This window comes from Galdieria sulphuraria (genome assembly GCF_000341285.1).
Source record: "Galdieria sulphuraria unplaced genomic scaffold scaf_0, whole genome shotgun sequence".
Lineage (NCBI taxonomy): Eukaryota > Rhodophyta > Bangiophyceae > Galdieriales > Galdieriaceae > Galdieria > Galdieria sulphuraria.
In genome coordinates, this window is record NW_005178475.1 from 181,232 (window position 1) to 200,631 (window position 19,400).

A 19,400-nucleotide genomic window follows, 5' to 3' on the forward strand; every position below is an offset into this window, starting at 1 on the left:
GCAAGAGTCTTCTTACAAGTGCCTAACGCAAGGAACTTTTGTATAGTGACTCACTTATTCAATGAGCTGATGGTTGAGAATGGAAGAAGAATAGGACTCAACTGGACAAATCGTTCTTTGAATTTGCAGAGCTTTTAAAAGTTTTCCCTTTTTTTTATATTGGAAGAAATAATAGCCCTCTTGGAGTTATATCGTTTTAAAGCAGCTTTGTACTTTTTATAATTTGCTTTCTTGTATATCTTTAAAAGTTGTGGTTTTTACAAAGTTTATCGTACAAGAGGATGCAACAAAAGCCTTTAAACCTAAACAGTCATGTTTACCTTCAAAAACACCTCAAATGTATAGTCGACTATTGAGGAGAAAGAATTCAACTATGATTCAAACGTGAGAAACGAGAAAAGAATCGATAGAATAGACTCAATTCGACTGAATTCAATTTTTCTTGAAAAATATATTTTCTCCTCTTAACAGAATCCATAGTATCAAATGCCACTATTTTCAGAGGAGAAAGAAACAGGAGTTATTGACTCTTACAGAAATTGAGTATTGACGATACACTTGAGTCAATGTTGTTTCTGAGATTTGATAAAACCACGAGATATTTTGGATCCTTCTTAGCACATTTGTTTTGGTTTGTCTTTTGCTATCATCAACTTTTGTAGCTTTAGTGATAAACTGCTACTTGTCATGATATCGTAAGAAAGGAATTTGATGATTGCTGAGAATAAAGCAGTGCTGTGCTTGCGGGTTTCTGCATTTCTACTAAATAATATATTTCAACTGGAGCTTTTGAATAGACCACACAAGAGAATGACTTGGTTCATACACTAGTTCCGTGTTTCGAAATGAAGCAAAAGTGACGTAAAAACTATTCCATAAAATACAGAAAATCTAGAGAGAGACGTCTATGGAACAAATTCTTCATGAACAATCTATATTGCTCGGAACTCTCATGACTACTCTCGAAAATTCTGAAAGAAACTTTCTTATCTATGTGAGAATGGGCCATGTTTAATAGCTTTATACTCTCAAAGAGCATAAAAAACTTGTGAAATAAACATTGGCTTCCTTCCAATCCTCCTTGTACCCTATGAGAGTTACCATTATATTAGCATACGAGAATAAAAATATCGATAGTTGAAAAAGCCATATTGATCGTTCTTGCCATAGTTCAAATCATCTCAGTCCAAGCCATAAAGGGTATGACATAGTCATCAGTTGATAAAGAGAAGAAGTTGGATTGGTATCCTTTACTGTTTTCCTCGTTGCTGTTGTGACCGACAAACAAACAGACAATCATTCATTTATTTATATTTGTACTCCGAAATAAACAGAAGATTGTTTAATTTCACTTTGGCGATGGCGAGTTTGGATGAAAAGTGGAAAGCTGTGGACAACTTTGAGTCTGTTGTGGTAGATCGTGAAAGAGATGTTGTTCGAGTGACAGAAGAACTGTATGATCTTCATAGCAACAGAGAACAATTCAGGGGTGTAACAAGTAGTTGCAACTATCGCTTGACGATACCATTTGCCCCCATCTCTTTGGCTCGGGCAAAACGACCTTTGCCCGAACCTCTTTGGAGTTGGTGCAAAGGTTTGGTGAAACTTCCCTGTCGACGTTTGCTTCAGACCCTTTGAGCAGAACCTTTTTGGAGAAGCTGAAAAGGGCTTCGTTGCTTTATGTGGATTTAAAGGAGTTGGAGCCAACTCGACCCATCGAGGAAAAACGAAACCTGAAGTGGGCAGTGTACTATTTGTTAATCAAGGCTGCTTGTTTGCAATCAGGTCTTCCGCAACCAGACCCGGACGAATGTTTCAAGGAACTGAAACTTAGGAGTGATGCTTTGGTTCAGAAAATCCGTTCAATCTTAAACATTCCTTCCGATCAATATCTCCTTGTGGCATTTGACGAAGTTGGTGTCCTAGACGAAAGTCTCGACGAATTTCATTTCAAGAGAACCCATGACGGTAGAGTTCGACCTTACAACGACTTTTTCGGTATCATTAGTCAATTGTGCAAAGAACCCGACTTGTTTTTTATAGTTGTTGGGAAAAACAAGGGTTTAAGTATTAAGAATGATGTAGCTTTTGGGCTATCGAGAGTTATACTACATTTTATCCCTTTATCACCTTTGGACGCTTCCAGTATCGTTGAATTCCTTGAAAGAAGTCTTCTAAAGACACCTACTCAACAACCGGTTTGTAATGTCTTATGTAGTTCTTCATTTTCAGTAAATGAATTGGCAGATTCATTGTTGGAATGTACAGGTGGAGTTCCTGGTTTGTTGACGCGTTTAGTGAATATGCTTTTGAATTATGTGGAAATGAGAAATAAGCCTTTTATATCGAAAGAAGAATGTTTGACATGTATGAACGACTACGATTTCCGAAGAATTTGCGCTGAACCATTTGTGGAACGAATATTGAATTTGGACGAAGATAGAAAAAGTGTTTTTGATATACTTTTAATGATGGCTCTTTATCGTATACCGTCTAAAGTAGATGATAGATTGTCCTCGGAGTCTTATCTATTTGATGCAGTCACTGAAATGGGACTATATCGATATCCTATTGACCAGAATACTTTCCAAATTCTTATTCCAAAAGTATTTGTTGGAATCTTCAAGAACGACCCTTCCATCTCTTCTTTGGAAAAGATACTTCTCGAATCACTTGATGTAGAACCAGTAGATTGTTTCGTCTATTCAAAGTGTCGTGTATTTGAAGGAATTGTCGCTTTACGACTAGTTTTGATGTTGTCTTCAAAGAATCGAAATGAGTTGAGGGAATTGTTGTGTCAATTGTCTCCGATATGGAAACAAATGAAACTTCCAATCAGTACAATATCACCTATTCACTATATCAAGTCTGTTGTTAGTTCTAGAGAAACAAAAAGTGAATCGAACAAGAGTCGACGAACTTTTGCCAATACTGAATGGAATAAGATTATTCGAGAGACACTTTATTTAGAGACTATTTACATTCCTTTGGACGCTACTTCTCATAGTCCTGATATTATATTCAAATTACAATCTCCTGTGGAACCCAAAGTTCTTACTGTTGGAGTTGCATGTAAAGGACGTTGGAAGTCGGAAGGAATTGGCTGGTCAGATATTATAGATGAAGCCAAGAAATTTTTAGATCCTGTTTATGATCAAGTCTTATCCAGTGCAATGGATTATCATCATTGTATGCTTATTATCGTTAGTACAAAGTTATCATTGAATGCTTCTAATGAGCTGGGTAATCAGAGTCGTTGTTACTCCAGTGGAATGTTTATTGGAGGTGATTTGTTCAAAGTACCTGATAATTGTGAACTTGTTATTCTTTGTGAAAGAGATGTCCAAATGCTGATTGACGAAGAAATATTGAATGGACTTGAAAGAGCATTTCATGTTTCTGATAATCCTACTTTTTGGGATTTTGGATTAGATTTACTTCATAGAATCCGTAACAGTTTCTTAAGTTGGCAATAGATTCTAACTCAGTCCTTCCCTTTGTTTTGAAGAGCAAATAAACTTTTTTTTTTGTATGTTTGAAACTCGGTTACATCTTACTTGCTTGTCTTTTGGACACCATACAGTCTTCCTTGAAAAGAGTTTATTAGCTGGCTTTCAAGGCTGGCTTATAATCGTTTCATGTCAATTTTGCAATATTGCAGAGTTGTAACAATGATTCAAAATGAATAGACTATACATACATACATGTTGATACAACTAGAATGAAAAATATCCTTTCTTGTCCAAATACTTAGTAAAGTGGTTACCGAAGAATATCTCAAAACATTCTTCAAGTGTCTGCTATGTTGTCTTTCTAGTCTGTTGAAAAAAGACTAGTAACTCCTTTTACTATAATTCTCAAAGACTGAGACAGAAAAAGTTGTTTGTAGATTTCACTTGGACTGTCCTTCCTGTCTTTTGTTAACTGAATAGAAGAGAGTTTTCCTCGGTTTTAGACCAAACGAAGGGAATGGCAGCAAAAACTTGAGGCTTTCTCTAGCTTGAGGACCTACACTGCGGTCTTAAAAAGAGTTTTAGCTTGTTGAAATTCGATAAAAGTTTAGATTCCTTTCGTTTTTAATAAGTTTTTTTCAAACTGCATTTCTAGCCTTGGAATTCAATGAATGGCTTCTACAAATATGAAACTTGTTGGAACTAAGAGTAAATATAGCAAAGGTAAGAAGAAATACTAAAAAAAGTATTTTGGTTTGCAATTCAAACTCTATCTCAAAAGTACTAACAACACTATATATCCAAACTCTGTTTTAGTGAATTAGACTGAAAACTCACCGACTCTTAGATAGGGAAAGTAACCCTGTTGCGATCTAAAAAAATTTCGTTTGACTATTAATAGAACAAGAGACATCTTAAATGAATCTATCTATGTGACAAACAGAGAAAAAAGTTTCTATTTCAGACAATTACTATTTACACAGGAGTTCTATTTATATTGCATTGCAAAGGACAACTTTGAGAGTGGAACAGAATTGTTTCTAATTAGTCAAAGGAAACCATATCCAATCTTGAAGTATTGTCATTCCACAACAATCACTTGACAGATAACTTAGGAACTACAACGTCTTTCAGCCAAGAGTCATGTTGGGTAAAAGTTCTTCAATATGGAGTGGCTTTCAGTTGGAGAATTGCTGAAGCTTTCAAGTTGGTACACTACTCGACCTTGAATCAAGTATAAAAGGCTTCTTCTTTAGCAAAATTATTTTTTTGGCTCAATCTTTTACTCTTTTTTCAGCGTCGATGTGCAGAAAATGAACGGTTATAGTTACTATATTTGAAGCCTTAATTGATATTTTTATATAAGACATATTCACAACTTGGTAAAAGTCAAACAAAGGATAGACAACTTGTGTAGCTATTACATCAATAATGGCTTGTATTTAATGATAAGTCAGTATGACAATCTTCATCATACTCTTCTCCAAATTCAATTAGATATTTTTGTATTTATAAACTGTGCTACGAACGGTTACAAACTAACAGACTTCCCATTCATTGCAATTCTCTGTTTCCCACTGTATTTCGTTTGTAACTTACAAAAAGCTTGTATCTTATTAGACTTGTATATAGGAGTTTGCGTGTAAGATAGTGTGGAAGATAGTAGAAAAACTCTCTTACAGTATACAAGCCATAGAAAGAGTACCCATCAATCTAATTCACCACAAAAACTCATAGAAACCTATTTCTTGTCTATTGTAAAAGAAAGTTTCTAGTTATGACAAGCAAGAAAATATTCCTGATTTCTCTCTATTGTCAATGTAAGTCTAGAAGTGTCAACGAGATCAGTTCTACCAATCACCAAATAAAGCAACAGCTCCAACAATAAACATACACTCCTTTCGTCTCCTTTGAAAGTATTTCGGTCATTCATTTATTCGCTGTTTTGTTGTGAATTGATTTCGGATTGGCGCGGCGTGTAAGATGAGTTTGAACGAACCGTTGATAGATAGAAAAGAAGATATTTACTCTATTCTTCGAACTTATTACTACCAGTTTCCTCGAGTTGGGGGAAACTTGAATACTCCACGTCCTGCAGCTTGCTTTTCCCCTCAGGTCTTTGGAGCTGGCAAGAGTTGTGTTGGTGAAAATTTTTTAGAGTTTCTAAAAAAATTCGCCGACGAAGAAGAAGAGCAGACGAAGACAGAGGTTTTCAACAAAAGCTCATCGGGAAAAGTAGATTTGAAGATTTTTTCTTGGAAACACTTTGCGGAAAACACTTTGTCAGTTGTCTTAGAACTAGAAGACGGTTTTTCTGATGCTCCTTTTCCAAGGTTTCTACAGGCTTTGTTATATAATATAATTTTGAACGCTTATCGACAAAATGGAAGAAGAAAAGATGCCGCTCACGTTGCTTCAATGATAATCAGAGAACTCAACTTGGACGATGCCATAGATTATCTTCTCGAACAGTTTCAGAAACGATATTTATTTTTGATGATAGACGAACTTAGCCACCTGAGTTACCTCACCAAATACTATAGTGAACTTACCACGAAACAGTTCGTCGAGTCTGACCCAAAATATGTACCTTTCCGGAATTTCTTCCGTATTTTACGTGATTTGTTGATTACAGGGAAGTTAATTGTCTATTTGGCAGGTCGGACTGCTGAAATCTCAGCCCCCCTGTCTGATACTCGCTCCAGTAGAGTGAGTCTCCATATGTTGCGGTTGAACCCCTTTAACCTCCATGATATTAACGAATATATTGAGCTGGCAACTTATGATGGAAAGTCCTTGAAGGACTGGTTATTACCCTCAGATGATATACGACATCGATTCGTAGAATTGTTGAAAAAGAAGACAGGAGGTATCCCGTTGATTGTAAGGAATACTTTACTAGCCCTAGTACAGAAAGTTGCAAACTTATCGCAACCTGCTATCAACAACGAAAATATGGAACTTTTGTTAGATAGTGTCTTCAGCTCTTTACTACTACAGTCAGTAACGTTTATTATTCCAGAGATACTAGATTCCGCAACCCTTCTTCGATATCAATTTGTCCTTTTGAATTATCAACTCGGAACAGTTTTCCCAATCGGATTTGCAATTACTCTATGTGGAACGAGAACTTATTTGATGGACTTGGTTGCAACTTTTGGGTTTTATTCTGAAATTTGTGAAACTGACGGGATTGATTTGGGCACTAAATTCAAGATTGGTTGTTGTGAATTTATATTGAGAGCTCATAGCAACTATAACTTTTTCCGTGAGGCTACTGAACTCTTTCCTTTATCTCCGTTTAGTTATATTCCCGACACTGCAACAGCAAAAGGAGTCTTCTTTGAATTTGTATTTATGAAGATCTTTCGCTTTCGCTTATTAACTTTTCTTCATTCTAATTCCTCGCCTATTGTGCATTCTGCTATTCCAGGAATTTTCCAGGGTTCTTTTATTGAACAGGACAATGTTTCGTATTCTATGGAATCAACAAAATCTAATGATATACCCATCTTGAGAAATGTCTCTGATTCATTTTCTGACCATTATGGAAAATATTTACAACATTGTGGTATTTTTGTTCCAAAAGATGGCGATTCGAGTGGTCCTGATGCATATGTTGTATTCCATAATGGACAGACACGTTATGTTGTTGCATTTTCATTTACATTTTATCACAAAACTGAATTTTCGAAGAGAGATATTGAGAAGGAAGCAGAACAATTTTTCCAAGAAGTTATTTCCGTTTTGAATGACGGATCTCCTTCATCTGTTCAACTTTGTTTTCAGTTTGTGGTAGTTTGTACTAGATATGATCGATCTGTAGTTTTCTCTAGTGAAGAACAGAATATTGTTGAGGATGCAAGTTATTTGGTTACTGAACATTCTGCAGGGTCAACTTTGAATGAAAGTCGTCGATCATGTCTGCAATTGGTAATTGTTTCCCAAAGGAACCTTGAACGATTTTTGGGAAGAGAAAATTTCGATATTTTGAGGAAAATTGGGAAAGCAAGCCGAGAAGAGTTCAGAAAAGACTTTTCAGTATGGTGTAAAACTGTCTTTGAGTCGATGTCCGATGAATATGTTTCGCCTTTGGAAGCTAAGCCATTCAATGTTACTTTAAGAGTAGCTCGAAATATAAGACCGAGAACCAATGAGGAGAATAGGATGCAAATGGAAGGTTTTCAAACTGCTATGCAAATGGAAGAAGGAAATACACGAGGCGAACAAAGGGTTGCAGCATCCAGTTCTTTGTCTTCGTCATTTGATTGGAATACTTTCCTAAGAGAATATTGTGGTCTTTCTGAAGAAGATGTTGCTTATTGTCTTCCGAAAGTGGAAGATATTGATATGGACGAGCTTCCAGCGGTGACCAAAGAAATTTTAAGGGACTTGGGTATAGATAAACCTGCGTTGAGGTTGAAGATAAGATCTTCTATAAGGTCATATCTCGCTAACGAACGATGAATGTATTTGAGAGTTTTGTCATTTTTTCAATATGTTTCATTCGTTGTAGTTGCAACTCATAAATACAAAATTTTCTATTATTCTATTATCGAACATTGAAGATGTTAACCTGCTTTACTCGATTTTGAGCAAATGCTTTCACAGGAGATATGGAGTCTTTTATGTTTAGTGAGTTTTATTCAAGAAAATATTCCACTAAAAGAGATATAAAAAGCTATTGGTATAATAACTGGTATAGATAGAATTTATCTTCATACCATAGTAATATTGCGACGGGAGAAAGATAGCGTCGTAAGGAACTTCCGTCAACTCCCTAGCGACGCTTAAGCCTTTCAACAAAGTTGAGTTTGACCGAAACTAGCTTTGCAAAGAAAATCTCAGTTCGATTGCAATTAGTTTTGATTTGTTCTCATGTTGTGTGCAGTGATCAGTCCAATTCGGATGCTTTGTAAGGTCAACTTGAAAGTGCGAGATGGTCACTGTTCAATTTCAACGCGGAGCAACTCTGTTAACTTGTCATACAAATAAAAGGCTCAAGGAGCACTCTTTCTTCAATTATCAACCGTTAGAAATTTTGAGCAATGAACATTTTAAGATTGATCGATCACTGTTGTATTTTACTGTCCTTTAGTTCAGTTCACAGCTTGCGATATGTCCAGTGAGCTTGACGCAGAAAGCGTGTATTACATAGTTGTAGTAGACTGAGAACAAGATGTTCGTGTAGTAACAAAGCAGTTATTTAGGCTATACAACTTCGTAAACTTGGTTGCCCTTTCAAACCAGTCATACCTTTTGGCCCTCACCTCTTCGGAAGAAAGACAAGTTTTGTACAAAGTTACTTGAAACTGTTGAATAACACGGGTGAAAGTGCACTTATAGGTCTATATCACGTTGGTGAGTCTGAGAAGACCAATCGAACGGGTTTTTGGAGAAGCTCAGAAACTCTTCGTTGCTTTATGTTGATCTAAGGAAGTTGGAGCCTAATCGACCCATCGAGGAAAAATGAAACCTGAAGTGGGCCTTGTGCTTTTTATTGTACCAATCGGCTTAGGATCAGATGGGTCTACCGTTTATGAAGCCTGATGAAACCTACAGACACATTCCTCCCTATCCAAAGTTTCTAGTTCCGGAGCTACGGAAGACTTTGGACACTCCTTCCGATCAATATCTTTTGGTAGCATTTGATGAAGTTGGTGTTCTAGACGAAAGTCTCGACGAATTTCATTTCAAGAGAACCCATGACGGTAGAGTTCGACCATACAACGACTTTTTCGGTATCATTAGTCAATTGTGCAAAGAACCCGACTTGTTTTTTATAGTTGTTGGAAAAAGAAAAGGTTTAAGTATTAAGAATGATGTCGCTTCTGGGCTATCAAAAGTCATACTACATTTTATTTCTTTATCACCTTTGGACGCTTCCAGTATCGTTGAATTCCTTGAAAAAAGTCTTCTAAAGACACCTACTCAAGAACCAGTTTGTAATGTCTTATGTAGTTCTTCATTTTCAGTAAATGAATTGGCAGACTCATTATTGGAATGTACAGGTGGAGTTCCTGGTTTGTTGACTCGTGCAGTGAATATGCTTTTGAATTATATAATAGCAAGAAACCAGCCTTTCATATCGAAAGAAGAATGTTTGACTTGTATGAACGACGACAATTTCCGAAGAATTTGTGCTGAACCATTTGTGGAACGAATATTGAATTTGGACGAAGATAGAAAAAGTGTTTTTGATATACTATTGATGATGGCACTTTATCGTATACCGTCTAAAGTAGATGACAGATTGACCTCGGAGTCCTTTTTATATGATGCAGTAACTGAAATGGGACTATATCGATATCCTATTGACCAGAATACTTTTCAAGTCCTAATTCCAAAAGTATTTGTTGGAATCTTCAAGAACGACCCTTCCATATCTTCTTTGGAAAAGATACTTCTTGGATCACTTGATTTAGAACCAGTAGATTGTTTCTTCTATTCAAAGTGTCGTGTATTTGAAGGAATTGTTGCTTTACGACTAGTTTTGATGTTGTCTTCAAAGAATCGAAATGAGTTGAGGGAATTGTTATGTCAATTGTCTCCGATATGGAAACAAATGAAACTTCCAATCAATACAATATCACCTATTCACTATATCAAGTCTGTTGTTAGTTCTAGAGAAACAAGAAGTGAATCGAACAAGAGTCGAAGAACTTTTGCCAATACCGAATGGAATAAGATTATTCGAGAGACACTTTATTTAGAGACTATTTACATTCCTTTGGACGCTACTTCTCATAGTCCTGATATTATATTCAAATTACAATCTCCTGTGGAACCCAAAGTTCTTACTGTTGGAGTTGCTTGTAAAGGACGCTGGAAGTCGGAAGGAATTGGCTGGTCAGATATTATAGATGAAGCCAAGAAATTTTTAGATCCTGTTTATGATCAAGTCTTATCCAGTGCAATGGATTATCATCATTGTATGCTTATTATCGTTAGTACAAAGTTATCATTGAATGTTTCTAATGAGTTGGGTAATCAGAGTCGTTGTTACTCCAGTGGAATGTTTATTGGAAATGATTCTTTCAAAGTGCCTGATAATTGTGAACTTGTTATTCTTTGTGAAAGAGATGTCCAAATGCTGATTGACGAAGAAATATTGAATGGACTTGAAAAAGCATTTGATGTTTCTAATAATCCTACTTTTTGGAACTTCGGACTCAAACTGCTTCATAGAGTCCGTAACAGTTTCTTGAGTTGGCAATAGACTCTCGATTCTCAACTCAATCCTTAACTTTGTGATTTATTTTTAAGACTTTTTTGTATGTTTGAAACTTTTTAACATCTAACTTGCACATCTATTGTATGTGAATTTTATATAATACTGCAGAAGAAAAGTTACCATGCACTTAAAGAATTTAGAAAGGATTTAAGGTTTCTTCAAATGAATAGTCCCTTGAAAACCAAACGCTTCAAAAGTGTTCCCTTGTATTTCATTCAAGGAAAGAGTGCCTTGATACAATTTCCAGGAATAACATTCCAAATATTCAACTTCATTATATCCATTTTGATAAAACTGAGAATGCCTCTGTTGAATGTCCGAGTGTCTTCTTTGAACCAATACGGTAGCGACAATGGAAAAGTATTCTTCTTCTCATAACTTTGAACAGTCTCCATTAGAAAGAATGTAATGCACGAGGTCCTTGCAACTTCGTCAGTCACGTTTGCTACTGAAAGAGAACGCTTGAAGAATACTACTTCACTTTATACAATAAAAAGGCCAGTTAAAATGAACTGAAGAAAACAAGAGAGCCGTGAATCAACCAAACTTTCTCTATTCTTGTTTGCCTTAGAACGTGCCACCTCTGGTGAGTTCACAAGACTTGAAGACACAAAGGCAAAAGACGCAACTTGGTGAAAGTTGTCTAAAATGAGGACAACGTCGTCAGGAATCTAGAAGACCTGCATCAACTGTTTTGCTTTGTTAGAAACTCCCTCTGGAACAAAATTCCCAGGTTGGAATGCGGAGAGAACGGCTTACTTTCTTACTTGTGGCACTGCGTGCTACAAAGAGGAGTGCAGAGTTGAAACGAATAAACTTTGGTTTGGAAGCAACTGCTCGCTGTTGAGGACCACGTTTAAACAAAGTATTCAGATAAAGTTGTTCACATAATCTCAGCTACAGTTTATTCCAATACGTAAAATGATTCAACATGAGAAAATGGACTACACGAATATTAAATTTTCTCACAAAATGTCTTCAACCAATAGCTTCATCATGTGTGATAAGAGAGTCTTGCATCATGAAAGCATATTGCAACGAGTTCTATTTCTAGAAAGGTCACCTATATCTCTTTCTTTGCTGGTCTCTTAAACTTCCAAAAATAGCAACTAGACAAAAAGCCGCCGTCCGTCAGCTATTTATTTCAATCTGTTTTTGAATAATAATACATTTGGATTGATTTATTCCCTTTTGGCTCGAATGGCTAATACAACTTCCCAAGGGCCAACAACACAAAGTCAAGCGATGGCTGTAGAACAGAAGTTGTTGACGCCGGAAGAGCGTCAAGAAGAGATTCGAAAACTGGAACAGAAGAAACAGGAGCTTATACAACAAATTGTTGTCGTTCAGCAACCTAGCAAAGATGAGTTGGAAACAGCTGTTGCTGCCCAACGTGCCATCATAGAGTCTGCACTGTCTCAGAAAGAACAGAAACGTCTTTTGCAAAGACAAAAGTACCAAAAAATGGAAGAGACAAAACCAGAATTCTTGGCTGCAAAGGCTGCGTATGAGGAGCAAGTGACCCTATTACGAAAGCTCAGAGAGGAGAGGAAACAGCTCATGGGCAAGATACAAGAAACGAGGAAACTAATGAATGATGCCCAGGATCAGAATAAGAGTAATAACATCTCTACAGGAAATGCAGCACTTGATGAGAAACTAAAAAACTTTAAGAATCTAGAACAGTTAGACAAGCATATTTCCAGTCTAGAACGACGACAAGCCACTGAGAGTCTTTCTTTGACGGAAGAAAAGAAGTTGGTATCGGAAATCTCGTTGCTGAAGAACAAAGGTATGTTCCTTAGCACAATTAAGGAAAATGTATTGAATGCATTGTAGGTCGAGCATTCTTGGAAAATATGCAAAAGTTAGAAGCGGAAAGAAAGTCGAGTCAAGAAGAAAGAAAGAAAGAACTCGAAAAGTTATTTGAGGAGAAGAAGTCTCTAGAAACCAAAATCAATGAAACGAGCAAAGAGCTGGAGAGACTAAAACAGTCGAAAGATGACATTCGAACGAAGCAGGAAATTTCAATAGCCAAAATCTCCGAAGAGGTAACTTGTACTTGCTGATTCTTTAAAGCCTACGAATGAAAAACTTGTTTATGGAAAGCTTTCAGAAGTGAATCTAGATGATATTCAAAAGCGGATAGACGCCGCAAACGAAGAGATACGTCGTCTTCGTCAAGATTTTAACCAAAAGCTCAATAAGTGGTACAACTATAAGAAGAGAAGTTCGGAGTTAGATCGACTGAACCGCCATCTTCGCTTTCAGTATCGTCAATATCAGCGTGACTTGAAACGAGTCGAAAAGGAAAAGGTTAATATTCATTCATGAGATACTTTTTTCATGGAAACTCTAAAATATTGCATAGGAATTGGCAGAATATGGGACGCCTGATCCTTATGAGGAGGAAAAGGCTATGTGTGACAATCTTATTCAATATCTTCAGCGTTTGAGCAAGATTGACGTGGATGAAAACAAGAAAACTAAGAAAGATGTTCAAAATATTGAGCTTAATGGAGCGAAGCTTATTGGAAAGAACGCCAGTTTCTTTGAGGCCGAACCGAACACGAATGTCAGTAAAGGCAGAAAAACAAAGAGGAAGGGAGCTGCGAAAGATTCAACTTTTTCGAAGGCTGTTGATTCGGAAAAACTTCCGCCACATAATATGGAATATTTTTTGGCTTTTCAAAAGTTAAATGTAGTCCCTCCAGTATATGTGAAAGATATTCTTGGCACAATTGAACTGTTAAAGGAAAGGAAGAGTTACTATGAAAATGCTCCAGAGAAGGTTCGTAGATACTGGTACCTATTTCTTCAATAATACTTAATAGCTTTGGTTACTGTGATAGGTTGATTTGGAAGCAACAGAAGAGGAGGATTTATCTACTCTATTGCCAAAGAGCGATTCTGATAATGTCATCGTAGAAGACAGAGAAGATTTTCCCGATGGACTTCCTATTGTATCCAATGGATATTCATATAGAGCACAACAGGGATCGAAACCGTCGTTTGCAGAAGTTATGCAACATTCATCTTTAACTGATTCGGTTGACTGAATATGAATTATGCATCCAATAGTCAATGCAACTCCACGCCTTACTTTATTGTCCTGGCGTACTTTTTTTTTCATCAGTCATAATTTTTAATTTTAAAAGATCGCTTGTTTTTTTCATGTCATTTTTTGTATTTGATATGAAGCATTTCATCACGGAATATCCCATTTGAGTTTCATTTTACCCTCGTTCGGAAAGGATAGAAATTATAGACTTGCAGCTATTTCTCCCACTCACTTCTGGAGATTTTTTTCAATCGTATGTGCAATTTCCATAGAGAATATGTTACGACACGATAGTTTTCTCAAAGCAGGTAAAATATGTGATAGCTCTTTGTAGAAGAAAAGCTTAATTTGTCTTTAGTGTTGTTCAGTCGTAGATTTTGTTCTTCCAGTATTGAAAAAGGTTATCCTATTCCCGAGTCATTTTTAGTAAATGCAGCACCACATCATATTCAGAACTTTGAAAAATATAAGGAGATATATCACTCTTCTATAAAAGAACCTGACGTATTCTGGTCTTCTCAAGCCAAAAAACTTCTTTATTGGAAAAAGCCTTGGAACAGAGCATTGGATTTTAACTTTGACGTCAACAAGGGAAAAATTTATGCTGAGTGGTTCAAAGGAGGTCTTACCAACGCTTGCTATAACGCTTTGGACAGATGGGTGGAGTCTGGACAAGGTGATCGAATAGCCTATTATGAAGAACCAAACCTACCCAGTGATTCAAGTAGAGTATTCACGTATTCGTCCCTATTAGAACAAGTTCAACGCTTATCCAGTTTTCTCAAGCAAACTTGTCATATTCGAAAAGGAGACACCGTAGCAATTTATCTTCCAAACATTCCAGAACTTCCCATCAGCATGTTAGCATCCTGTCGTATTGGAGCTATTCATTCTGTTGTTTTTGCAGGTTTCTCTGCACAAGCACTCGCTGAGAGAATTATGGACTGTAAAGCCAGTGTTTTGATTACTTGTGATGGTTTCCAAAGAGGAAGTAAAACTGTTCATTTGAAGCGTGTTGCAGATGAAGCTTTGGAAATTGTCAAAAATGCTGCTAATCATCATCACTTTCATGTAAAGCATCAAATTGTTCTCCAACACTTGAAAAGTGATAAAAGTGAATATTCAATGCATCATCCTAGAGATATTTATTGGCATGAAGCTTTATCCTCAAGTTCTCCTCATTGTCCAGTAGAATGGGTTGATGCTGAACATCCTATACTGGTATTGTACACTTCAGGATCTACCGGCAAACCAAAAGGAGTAGTCCAAGCTACAGCAGGTTATCAATTACATGCGGCATCTACTTTTTTATATTCTATGAATTATCATTTGGGAGATGTATTTTTTGCCAGTGCGGATTGTGGCTGGATGTTAGGTCATAGCTTCATGGTTTATGGATCATTAGCCAATGGTGCCACTCATGTTATCTATGCAGGCTTACCAACCTATCCTGATCCTGGAAGGACATGGGCTATTGTTGATAAATATCAAGTTGATCAATTCTTAGGGGCACCCACTCTCATTCGTTCCTTATTGAGGGAAGGAAATGCGCATGTGAAGAAGTATTCCCGACAATCTCTCAAACTACTATGTACAGCAGGAGAACCTATCAATCCTCACGTTTGGAAATGGTATGTTATCTGTTTGAGACTTGAATGTGTTACTAAAGGTGAAAAAGGTATTATGAGACTGTAGGCGATAGTCGATGTCCAGTGGTGGATACTTGGTGGCAAACGGAAACTTCAGGTGTCATGTTATTGCCTCCTCCAATTGAAGGGTTCATTCAAAAGCCTGGAAGTGCTGGAGTTCCATTTTTTGGTATTTTGCCAAAGATTTTTGCACAAACTGAAAATGGAAATATAGAAGAGTCCAATCATGGCACATTATGTATTGCTCGTCCTTGGCCTGGAATTGTAAGAACATTATTGAATAATCATCAACGTTTTGAGGAAACCTATTTTCACCCTTTTCCTGGTTATTATTATACTGGTGATGGTTGTATAAGAGACGAAGATGGTTGTTATTGGTTGAGCGGTAGAATCGATGATGTGATTGGAGTAAGTGGTCGTCGAATAGGAACAACAGAAGTAGAATCAGCACTTGTCTCTCATCCACATGTAGCTGAAGCTGCAGTTGTTCCCATTCCTCATGAAATAAAAGGCCAAGCTGTCTATGCTTTTGTGACACTTCGAGCAAATGTTGAAAGCAGTGAAAATTTGCATTTGGAGTTACGGCAAGTAGTACGCGAAAAGATTGGTGCACATGCCATTCCAGAAATGATTCAATGGTCGCCAGCATTACCCAAAACGAGGAGTGGAAAGATTGTGAGAAGAATATTGAGAATTATAGCAGAGAAAGGTCATACTCTTTCACCATCCAGAGGAGAACTTGGAGATATATCGACACTAGCAGACCCTCAAGTAATTGAAGAATTGATCCAAATTAGAGTCTCTCTCATGAATAATAAGAAAGAAGCTGCTTAGAATACTTTTTCTAATTCATCTTTTAGAAATGAATGAATTTGTTTCTCTTAAAATAATAAATAGGTTTGTCCTGACATTTCCTCCTAATAAGACTGGTTATTAGAATCCTCGTTGAATAGTTGTTTTTTTGCTTCATTCTCAAGTTGGCTCCATAAAGTAAATATAAAGTTATACTGTTCTCTCACTGTTTCAAGATAATTCTCAGAATCTTTGTGAAGAAAATGCAGATATTTGTCACTTAACAATTCAGAAGTGTACCAAGCATACAATCCACTGATGATAGCATACCATGTGCAAGACAATACATTTGAATAACTTTCATCATCTATCCAAGTTGTAAAATATAAAAATGTCTTCCATTGTAATAGTATACGGGAAAATAATATACTGGAACCAATCGCACTTGTCAGAGTTACCATGCTGAATATGTTATCCTTAGAATCTTTGGATTGTGTCCGTATACAATCCTGAAATCTTTTGATTTGTTCTCTCAATAACAAAGTACAGGAATGCAAGGTAAGGAATACTTGTGTTTGCATTCTGTGAAATTCTTCATTCCATTCATCTCCACAGTCTCGAGATATCATTACCAACGACTTTCTATCGTTCAAAGTCAAATCATTCAAAATGACTCTAATTTGAGTCAAGAGAAAACCAACTTCTTTAAGAGTATGACTGTTTTGATTATGGCTGAAATGATATAATATAAAGAAAACCGTTGTTGCTATCATATTGCTCATTACAAATAATAAAAAATAATGACCAAAAAGACTACCAGCAAACTTAAGTTTGGACAAGTTGTCGACGCCAATCGAAGCTAACAAGGAAAACAATTCTTTTCCACAAAAAGAAAAATAACACCAATGAACTATACTACCAACAATAACCATAAACGTAATAGCAGGGAAGTGGAATATACTGGGAGATGATGACCTCCCTATTGCAACAAAACGAAAGAGTTCTTGACTTACAAGATCATGTAACATAAATACTTGTGCTCGTGTGAGAAAGATAGCTTCCAAAAGTCGGCCTTTTAAATGAATTGTGTTGAAGCCTGTCACTTCTTTTTCATTTCTCTCAAAGAAATTATCATCCTTTGTTGGTAAGAACTCATCACAAGCAACGCTTTCTTCCGAGGAAATACTAAAAGACTCATTTCGTGAATCCTCCAGTGTTTGCAGACTTATTTCTTCAGGATTGCCGTTTAACTGCAGACCAAGACACTCCGAACGAGAAAAGAACTTGAGCCATAACGTTGGTATGCCAAATACAAATAAAGTACCAACAAACAATCTCTTGTGATTCTTATATTGTTGTTTCTGTATGGTATGGTCAGTGAATTGAATCCAGTTACCAGCCTTGCCTTGTAGTAACTTGTTGGGAAGACAGGTAAACAAAGAAGAAACCACATGGTGAGGTTGTTCTAACGTATGTTTTACAGCAGGAACCAAAACGGAGTGAACTAAACTAGCGCTCTCTCTTCTACAAACATATTTCCAACAACGAGACAACATCAACTTTTACTTTGAATAATTCCTTCTTTTTCTAATTGATTCAATTCTTCGATTGTTAACCAATTCTTCAAAACTTCTTGAGTATGTTGACCTAAGAGAGGAGGCGGCAATCGAATAGAAGGCTTCGTGCGGCTATATTTTGCTGCAAAACCAGTTAGTCGGATATCACCTGCTGAAGGATGACTGTTGTAAAGTAGTTTATGATCAGAACAAGAATGGTCCCAATAAGACAATACTTACTGTATTTGTTGAATCATTTCACGATGAATGACTTGTGGATCACGAAAGACTTGATCAATGGTATTGATAGGCCCATAAGGCAGATTAACTCCATCAAGTTCTTTTAACCACTCATCAGTAGTCTTTTTCTGAAACCTACATAAAATATTACTTTCATGATATCCTGAACTTTCTGAATAACTCACGTTTCTTGTAATATTTCTATAAGCTGCTGTCGATTTTCAACTCTTTTGGCATTCTTTGCAAATTTATCGTCTCGTATCAAATTCTCTAAACCGAGTGTTTTACAGAGCGTTTGAAACTGGGAGTTATTGAGTGCTCCAATAATCAGATAACCATCTTTTGTACGAAAACCTTGGAGATACATATAAGTACCAACTCCAAGTTGTTCCATTCCAGTTACCTTGATAGGGGACTATGGACTCGTGTGCTGTACCCCAACGTTTACCAGTCTTTCCACCAATTAAATAGTTACTCGCAATATTCGCAAGGAGAGCAACTTGAGCTTCTAGTAGAGAAGTTTCTACATGCTGTCCTATGCCAATTCTCTCTCTTGCCAACAAAGCAGAAACAATTGACGTACAAGCAAACATTCCAGTAGCTAAATCTGTTATGGCTACTCCAACCTGAGTGCAGCAGTCGTCAGGAATATATATATATATACATTCTTAGTTGGTCACTGACTACAGTACCTTACAAGGCTCTCCGTTTTCAGGACCTGTAATACCCATCAAACCTCCTATGGCAGAAACGATAACATCATAACCAGCACGTTGAGCATATGGTCCCGTTTGACCAAAGCCAGTTAATGAGCAGTAAATAAGCCGAGGATTGATTTTTTGTAAGTCTTCATATCCCAAACCATATTGTGCTAACTTTCCCGGCAAAAAATTCTCCACAAGTACATCCGATTGAGCTGCCAACTTTTTAATCAATTCAGCTCCAGATGGTTTCGAAAAATCTATTGCTACGCTTCGTTTGTTTCTATTCACACACAACAAATACGCGGATTCACCTCCAGGAGCAAATGGAGGACCCCAACTTCTCGTATCGTCTCCTGTTTTTGGTCTTTCAATCTAAGAAAGATTTTGTCATCAAACATCTTATGTTGGTGCAATTTTTAAGGATAGCTTGCGTACCTTGATAACTTCTGCACCTAAGTCTCCTAATTGCATAGTACAGAAAGGGCCTGCTAATACTCTTGACACTAGAACAGTTTATTTTCAAAGATAAGAAGAAATCAAGACTACATACAGTCAAGTACTCTGACACCTTTGAGAGGACCATCTTGACTTTGATTAGAACAATTTCTAATGAAAATATGGTTTCTATTAGGAAATAATGCCAAATGTATTCTAAAACTTGTCTTGTGAAGGCTTCTTAGTTGTTTTGGAATCAGTGAAAGAACCATTTCTC

General features: G+C 36.7%; 9 protein-coding genes across 9 annotated transcripts in view; 6 read left to right on the top strand and 3 right to left on the bottom strand.

Annotated features, from left to right (window-relative positions):
- The window catches only part of Gasu_00950 (farnesyl-diphosphate farnesyltransferase), a 1,295-nt gene extending 846 nt beyond the window's left edge, over positions 1-449 (bottom strand). The window contains exon 1 of the mRNA XM_005709193.1: positions 309-449. Within this exon, the coding sequence (XP_005709250.1) occupies positions 309-314 (6 nt within the window). The 5' untranslated portion in view covers positions 315-449. The remainder of the gene's footprint in view (positions 1-308) is intronic.
- Positions 450-1,336: 887 nt separating this feature from the next.
- Positions 1,337-4,071, top strand: Gasu_00960 (archaeal ATPase). Its single transcript, XM_005709194.1, has 2 exons — positions 1,337-1,582; positions 1,630-4,071. Exons 1-2 carry the CDS (start codon positions 1,360-1,362, stop codon positions 3,474-3,476), a joined length of 2,070 nt encoding a protein of 689 aa, XP_005709251.1. The 5' UTR covers positions 1,337-1,359; the 3' UTR covers positions 3,477-4,071.
- A 1,195-nt stretch (positions 4,072-5,266) lies between these two features.
- Gasu_00970 (archaeal ATPase) lies at positions 5,267-8,520 on the top strand. The gene has a single exon (XM_005709195.1). The coding sequence runs from the start codon at positions 5,436-5,438 to the stop codon at positions 7,917-7,919; it is 2,484 nt and encodes an 827-aa protein (XP_005709252.1). The 5' UTR covers positions 5,267-5,435; the 3' UTR covers positions 7,920-8,520.
- Positions 8,521-8,936: 416 nt separating this feature from the next.
- Positions 8,937-10,815, top strand: Gasu_00980 (archaeal ATPase). Its single transcript, XM_005709196.1, has one exon. The coding sequence runs from the start codon at positions 8,977-8,979 to the stop codon at positions 10,669-10,671; it is 1,695 nt and encodes a 564-aa protein (XP_005709253.1). The 5' UTR covers positions 8,937-8,976; the 3' UTR covers positions 10,672-10,815.
- A 1-nt stretch (position 10,816) lies between these two features.
- Gasu_00990 (uncharacterized protein) lies at positions 10,817-11,661 on the top strand. The gene has a single exon (XM_005709197.1). It carries the CDS (start codon positions 10,849-10,851, stop codon positions 11,062-11,064), a length of 216 nt encoding a protein of 71 aa, XP_005709254.1. The 5' UTR covers positions 10,817-10,848; the 3' UTR covers positions 11,065-11,661.
- Positions 11,662-11,766: 105 nt separating this feature from the next.
- Positions 11,767-13,867, top strand: Gasu_01000 (uncharacterized protein). Its single transcript, XM_005709198.1, has 5 exons — positions 11,767-12,478; positions 12,526-12,737; positions 12,796-13,002; positions 13,058-13,477; positions 13,539-13,867. The coding sequence occupies exons 1-5, from the start codon at positions 11,887-11,889 to the stop codon at positions 13,743-13,745; spliced, it is 1,638 nt and encodes a 545-aa protein (XP_005709255.1). The 5' UTR covers positions 11,767-11,886; the 3' UTR covers positions 13,746-13,867.
- A 39-nt stretch (positions 13,868-13,906) lies between these two features.
- On the top strand, positions 13,907-16,412 carry Gasu_01010 (acetyl-CoA synthetase). The gene is made up of 3 exons (XM_005709199.1): positions 13,907-14,055; positions 14,106-15,378; positions 15,426-16,412. The coding sequence occupies exons 1-3, from the start codon at positions 14,025-14,027 to the stop codon at positions 16,228-16,230; spliced, it is 2,109 nt and encodes a 702-aa protein (XP_005709256.1). The 5' UTR covers positions 13,907-14,024; the 3' UTR covers positions 16,231-16,412.
- Positions 16,413-16,471: 59 nt separating this feature from the next.
- Gasu_01020 (uncharacterized protein) lies at positions 16,472-17,666 on the bottom strand. The gene is made up of 3 exons (XM_005709200.1): positions 17,585-17,666; positions 16,694-17,534; positions 16,472-16,632 (listed from the first exon to the last, which is right to left on the bottom strand). The coding sequence occupies exons 1-3, from the start codon at positions 17,639-17,641 to the stop codon at positions 16,556-16,558; spliced, it is 975 nt and encodes a 324-aa protein (XP_005709257.1). The 5' UTR covers positions 17,642-17,666; the 3' UTR covers positions 16,472-16,555.
- Positions 17,667-17,681: 15 nt separating this feature from the next.
- Positions 17,682-19,396, bottom strand: Gasu_01030 (CoA-transferase family protein). Its single transcript, XM_005709201.1, has 7 exons — positions 19,239-19,396; positions 19,124-19,191; positions 18,677-19,060; positions 18,388-18,610; positions 18,170-18,338; positions 17,985-18,119; positions 17,682-17,927 (listed from the first exon to the last, which is right to left on the bottom strand). The coding sequence occupies exons 1-7, from the start codon at positions 19,393-19,395 to the stop codon at positions 17,744-17,746; spliced, it is 1,320 nt and encodes a 439-aa protein (XP_005709258.1). The 5' UTR covers position 19,396; the 3' UTR covers positions 17,682-17,743.
- Between the last annotated feature and the right edge of the window lie 4 nt (positions 19,397-19,400).

Bases quoted from the DNA above. Each gene is read 5' to 3' on its own strand.
- Gasu_00960 (XM_005709194.1), top strand. From the start codon at position 1,360: ATGGCGAGTTTGGATGAAAAGTGGAAAGCTGTGGACAACTTTGAGTCT. The intron at 1,583-1,629 runs GTTGGTGCAAAG...CGTTTGCTTCAG, and splicing joins TTTGCCCGAACCTCTTTGGA to ACCCTTTGAGCAGAACCTTT.
- Gasu_00970 (XM_005709195.1), top strand. From the start codon at position 5,436: ATGAGTTTGAACGAACCGTTGATAGATAGAAAAGAAGATATTTACTCT.
- Gasu_00980 (XM_005709196.1), top strand. From the start codon at position 8,977: ATGGGTCTACCGTTTATGAAGCCTGATGAAACCTACAGACACATTCCT.
- Gasu_00990 (XM_005709197.1), top strand. From the start codon at position 10,849: ATGAATAGTCCCTTGAAAACCAAACGCTTCAAAAGTGTTCCCTTGTAT.
- Gasu_01000 (XM_005709198.1), top strand. From the start codon at position 11,887: ATGGCTAATACAACTTCCCAAGGGCCAACAACACAAAGTCAAGCGATG. The intron at 12,479-12,525 runs GTATGTTCCTTA...AATGCATTGTAG, and splicing joins CTCGTTGCTGAAGAACAAAG to GTCGAGCATTCTTGGAAAAT. The intron at 13,003-13,057 runs GTTAATATTCAT...AATATTGCATAG, and splicing joins AACGAGTCGAAAAGGAAAAG to GAATTGGCAGAATATGGGAC.
- Gasu_01010 (XM_005709199.1), top strand. From the start codon at position 14,025: ATGTTACGACACGATAGTTTTCTCAAAGCAG. The intron at 14,056-14,105 runs GTAAAATATGTG...ATTTGTCTTTAG, and splicing joins CGATAGTTTTCTCAAAGCAG to TGTTGTTCAGTCGTAGATTT. The intron at 15,379-15,425 runs GTATGTTATCTG...AAGGTGAAAAAG, and splicing joins AATCCTCACGTTTGGAAATG to GTATTATGAGACTGTAGGCG.
- Gasu_01020 (XM_005709200.1), bottom strand. From the start codon at position 17,641: ATGTGGTTTCTTCTTTGTTTACCTGTCTTCCCAACAAGTTACTACAAG. The intron at 17,535-17,584 runs GTAACTGGATTC...CAACAATATAAG, and splicing joins GTTACTACAAGGCAAGGCTG to AATCACAAGAGATTGTTTGT. The intron at 16,633-16,693 runs GTATACGGACAC...AACTCTGACAAG, and splicing joins AATCAAAAGATTTCAGGATT to TGCGATTGGTTCCAGTATAT.
- Gasu_01030 (XM_005709201.1), bottom strand. From the start codon at position 19,395: ATGGTTCTTTCACTGATTCCAAAACAACTAAGAAGCCTTCACAAGACA. The intron at 19,061-19,123 runs GTACGCAAGCTA...AATCTTTCTTAG, and splicing joins TAGGTGCAGAAGTTATCAAG to ATTGAAAGACCAAAAACAGG. The intron at 18,611-18,676 runs GTACTGTAGTCA...TGCTGCACTCAG, and splicing joins AAAACGGAGAGCCTTGTAAG to GTTGGAGTAGCCATAACAGA.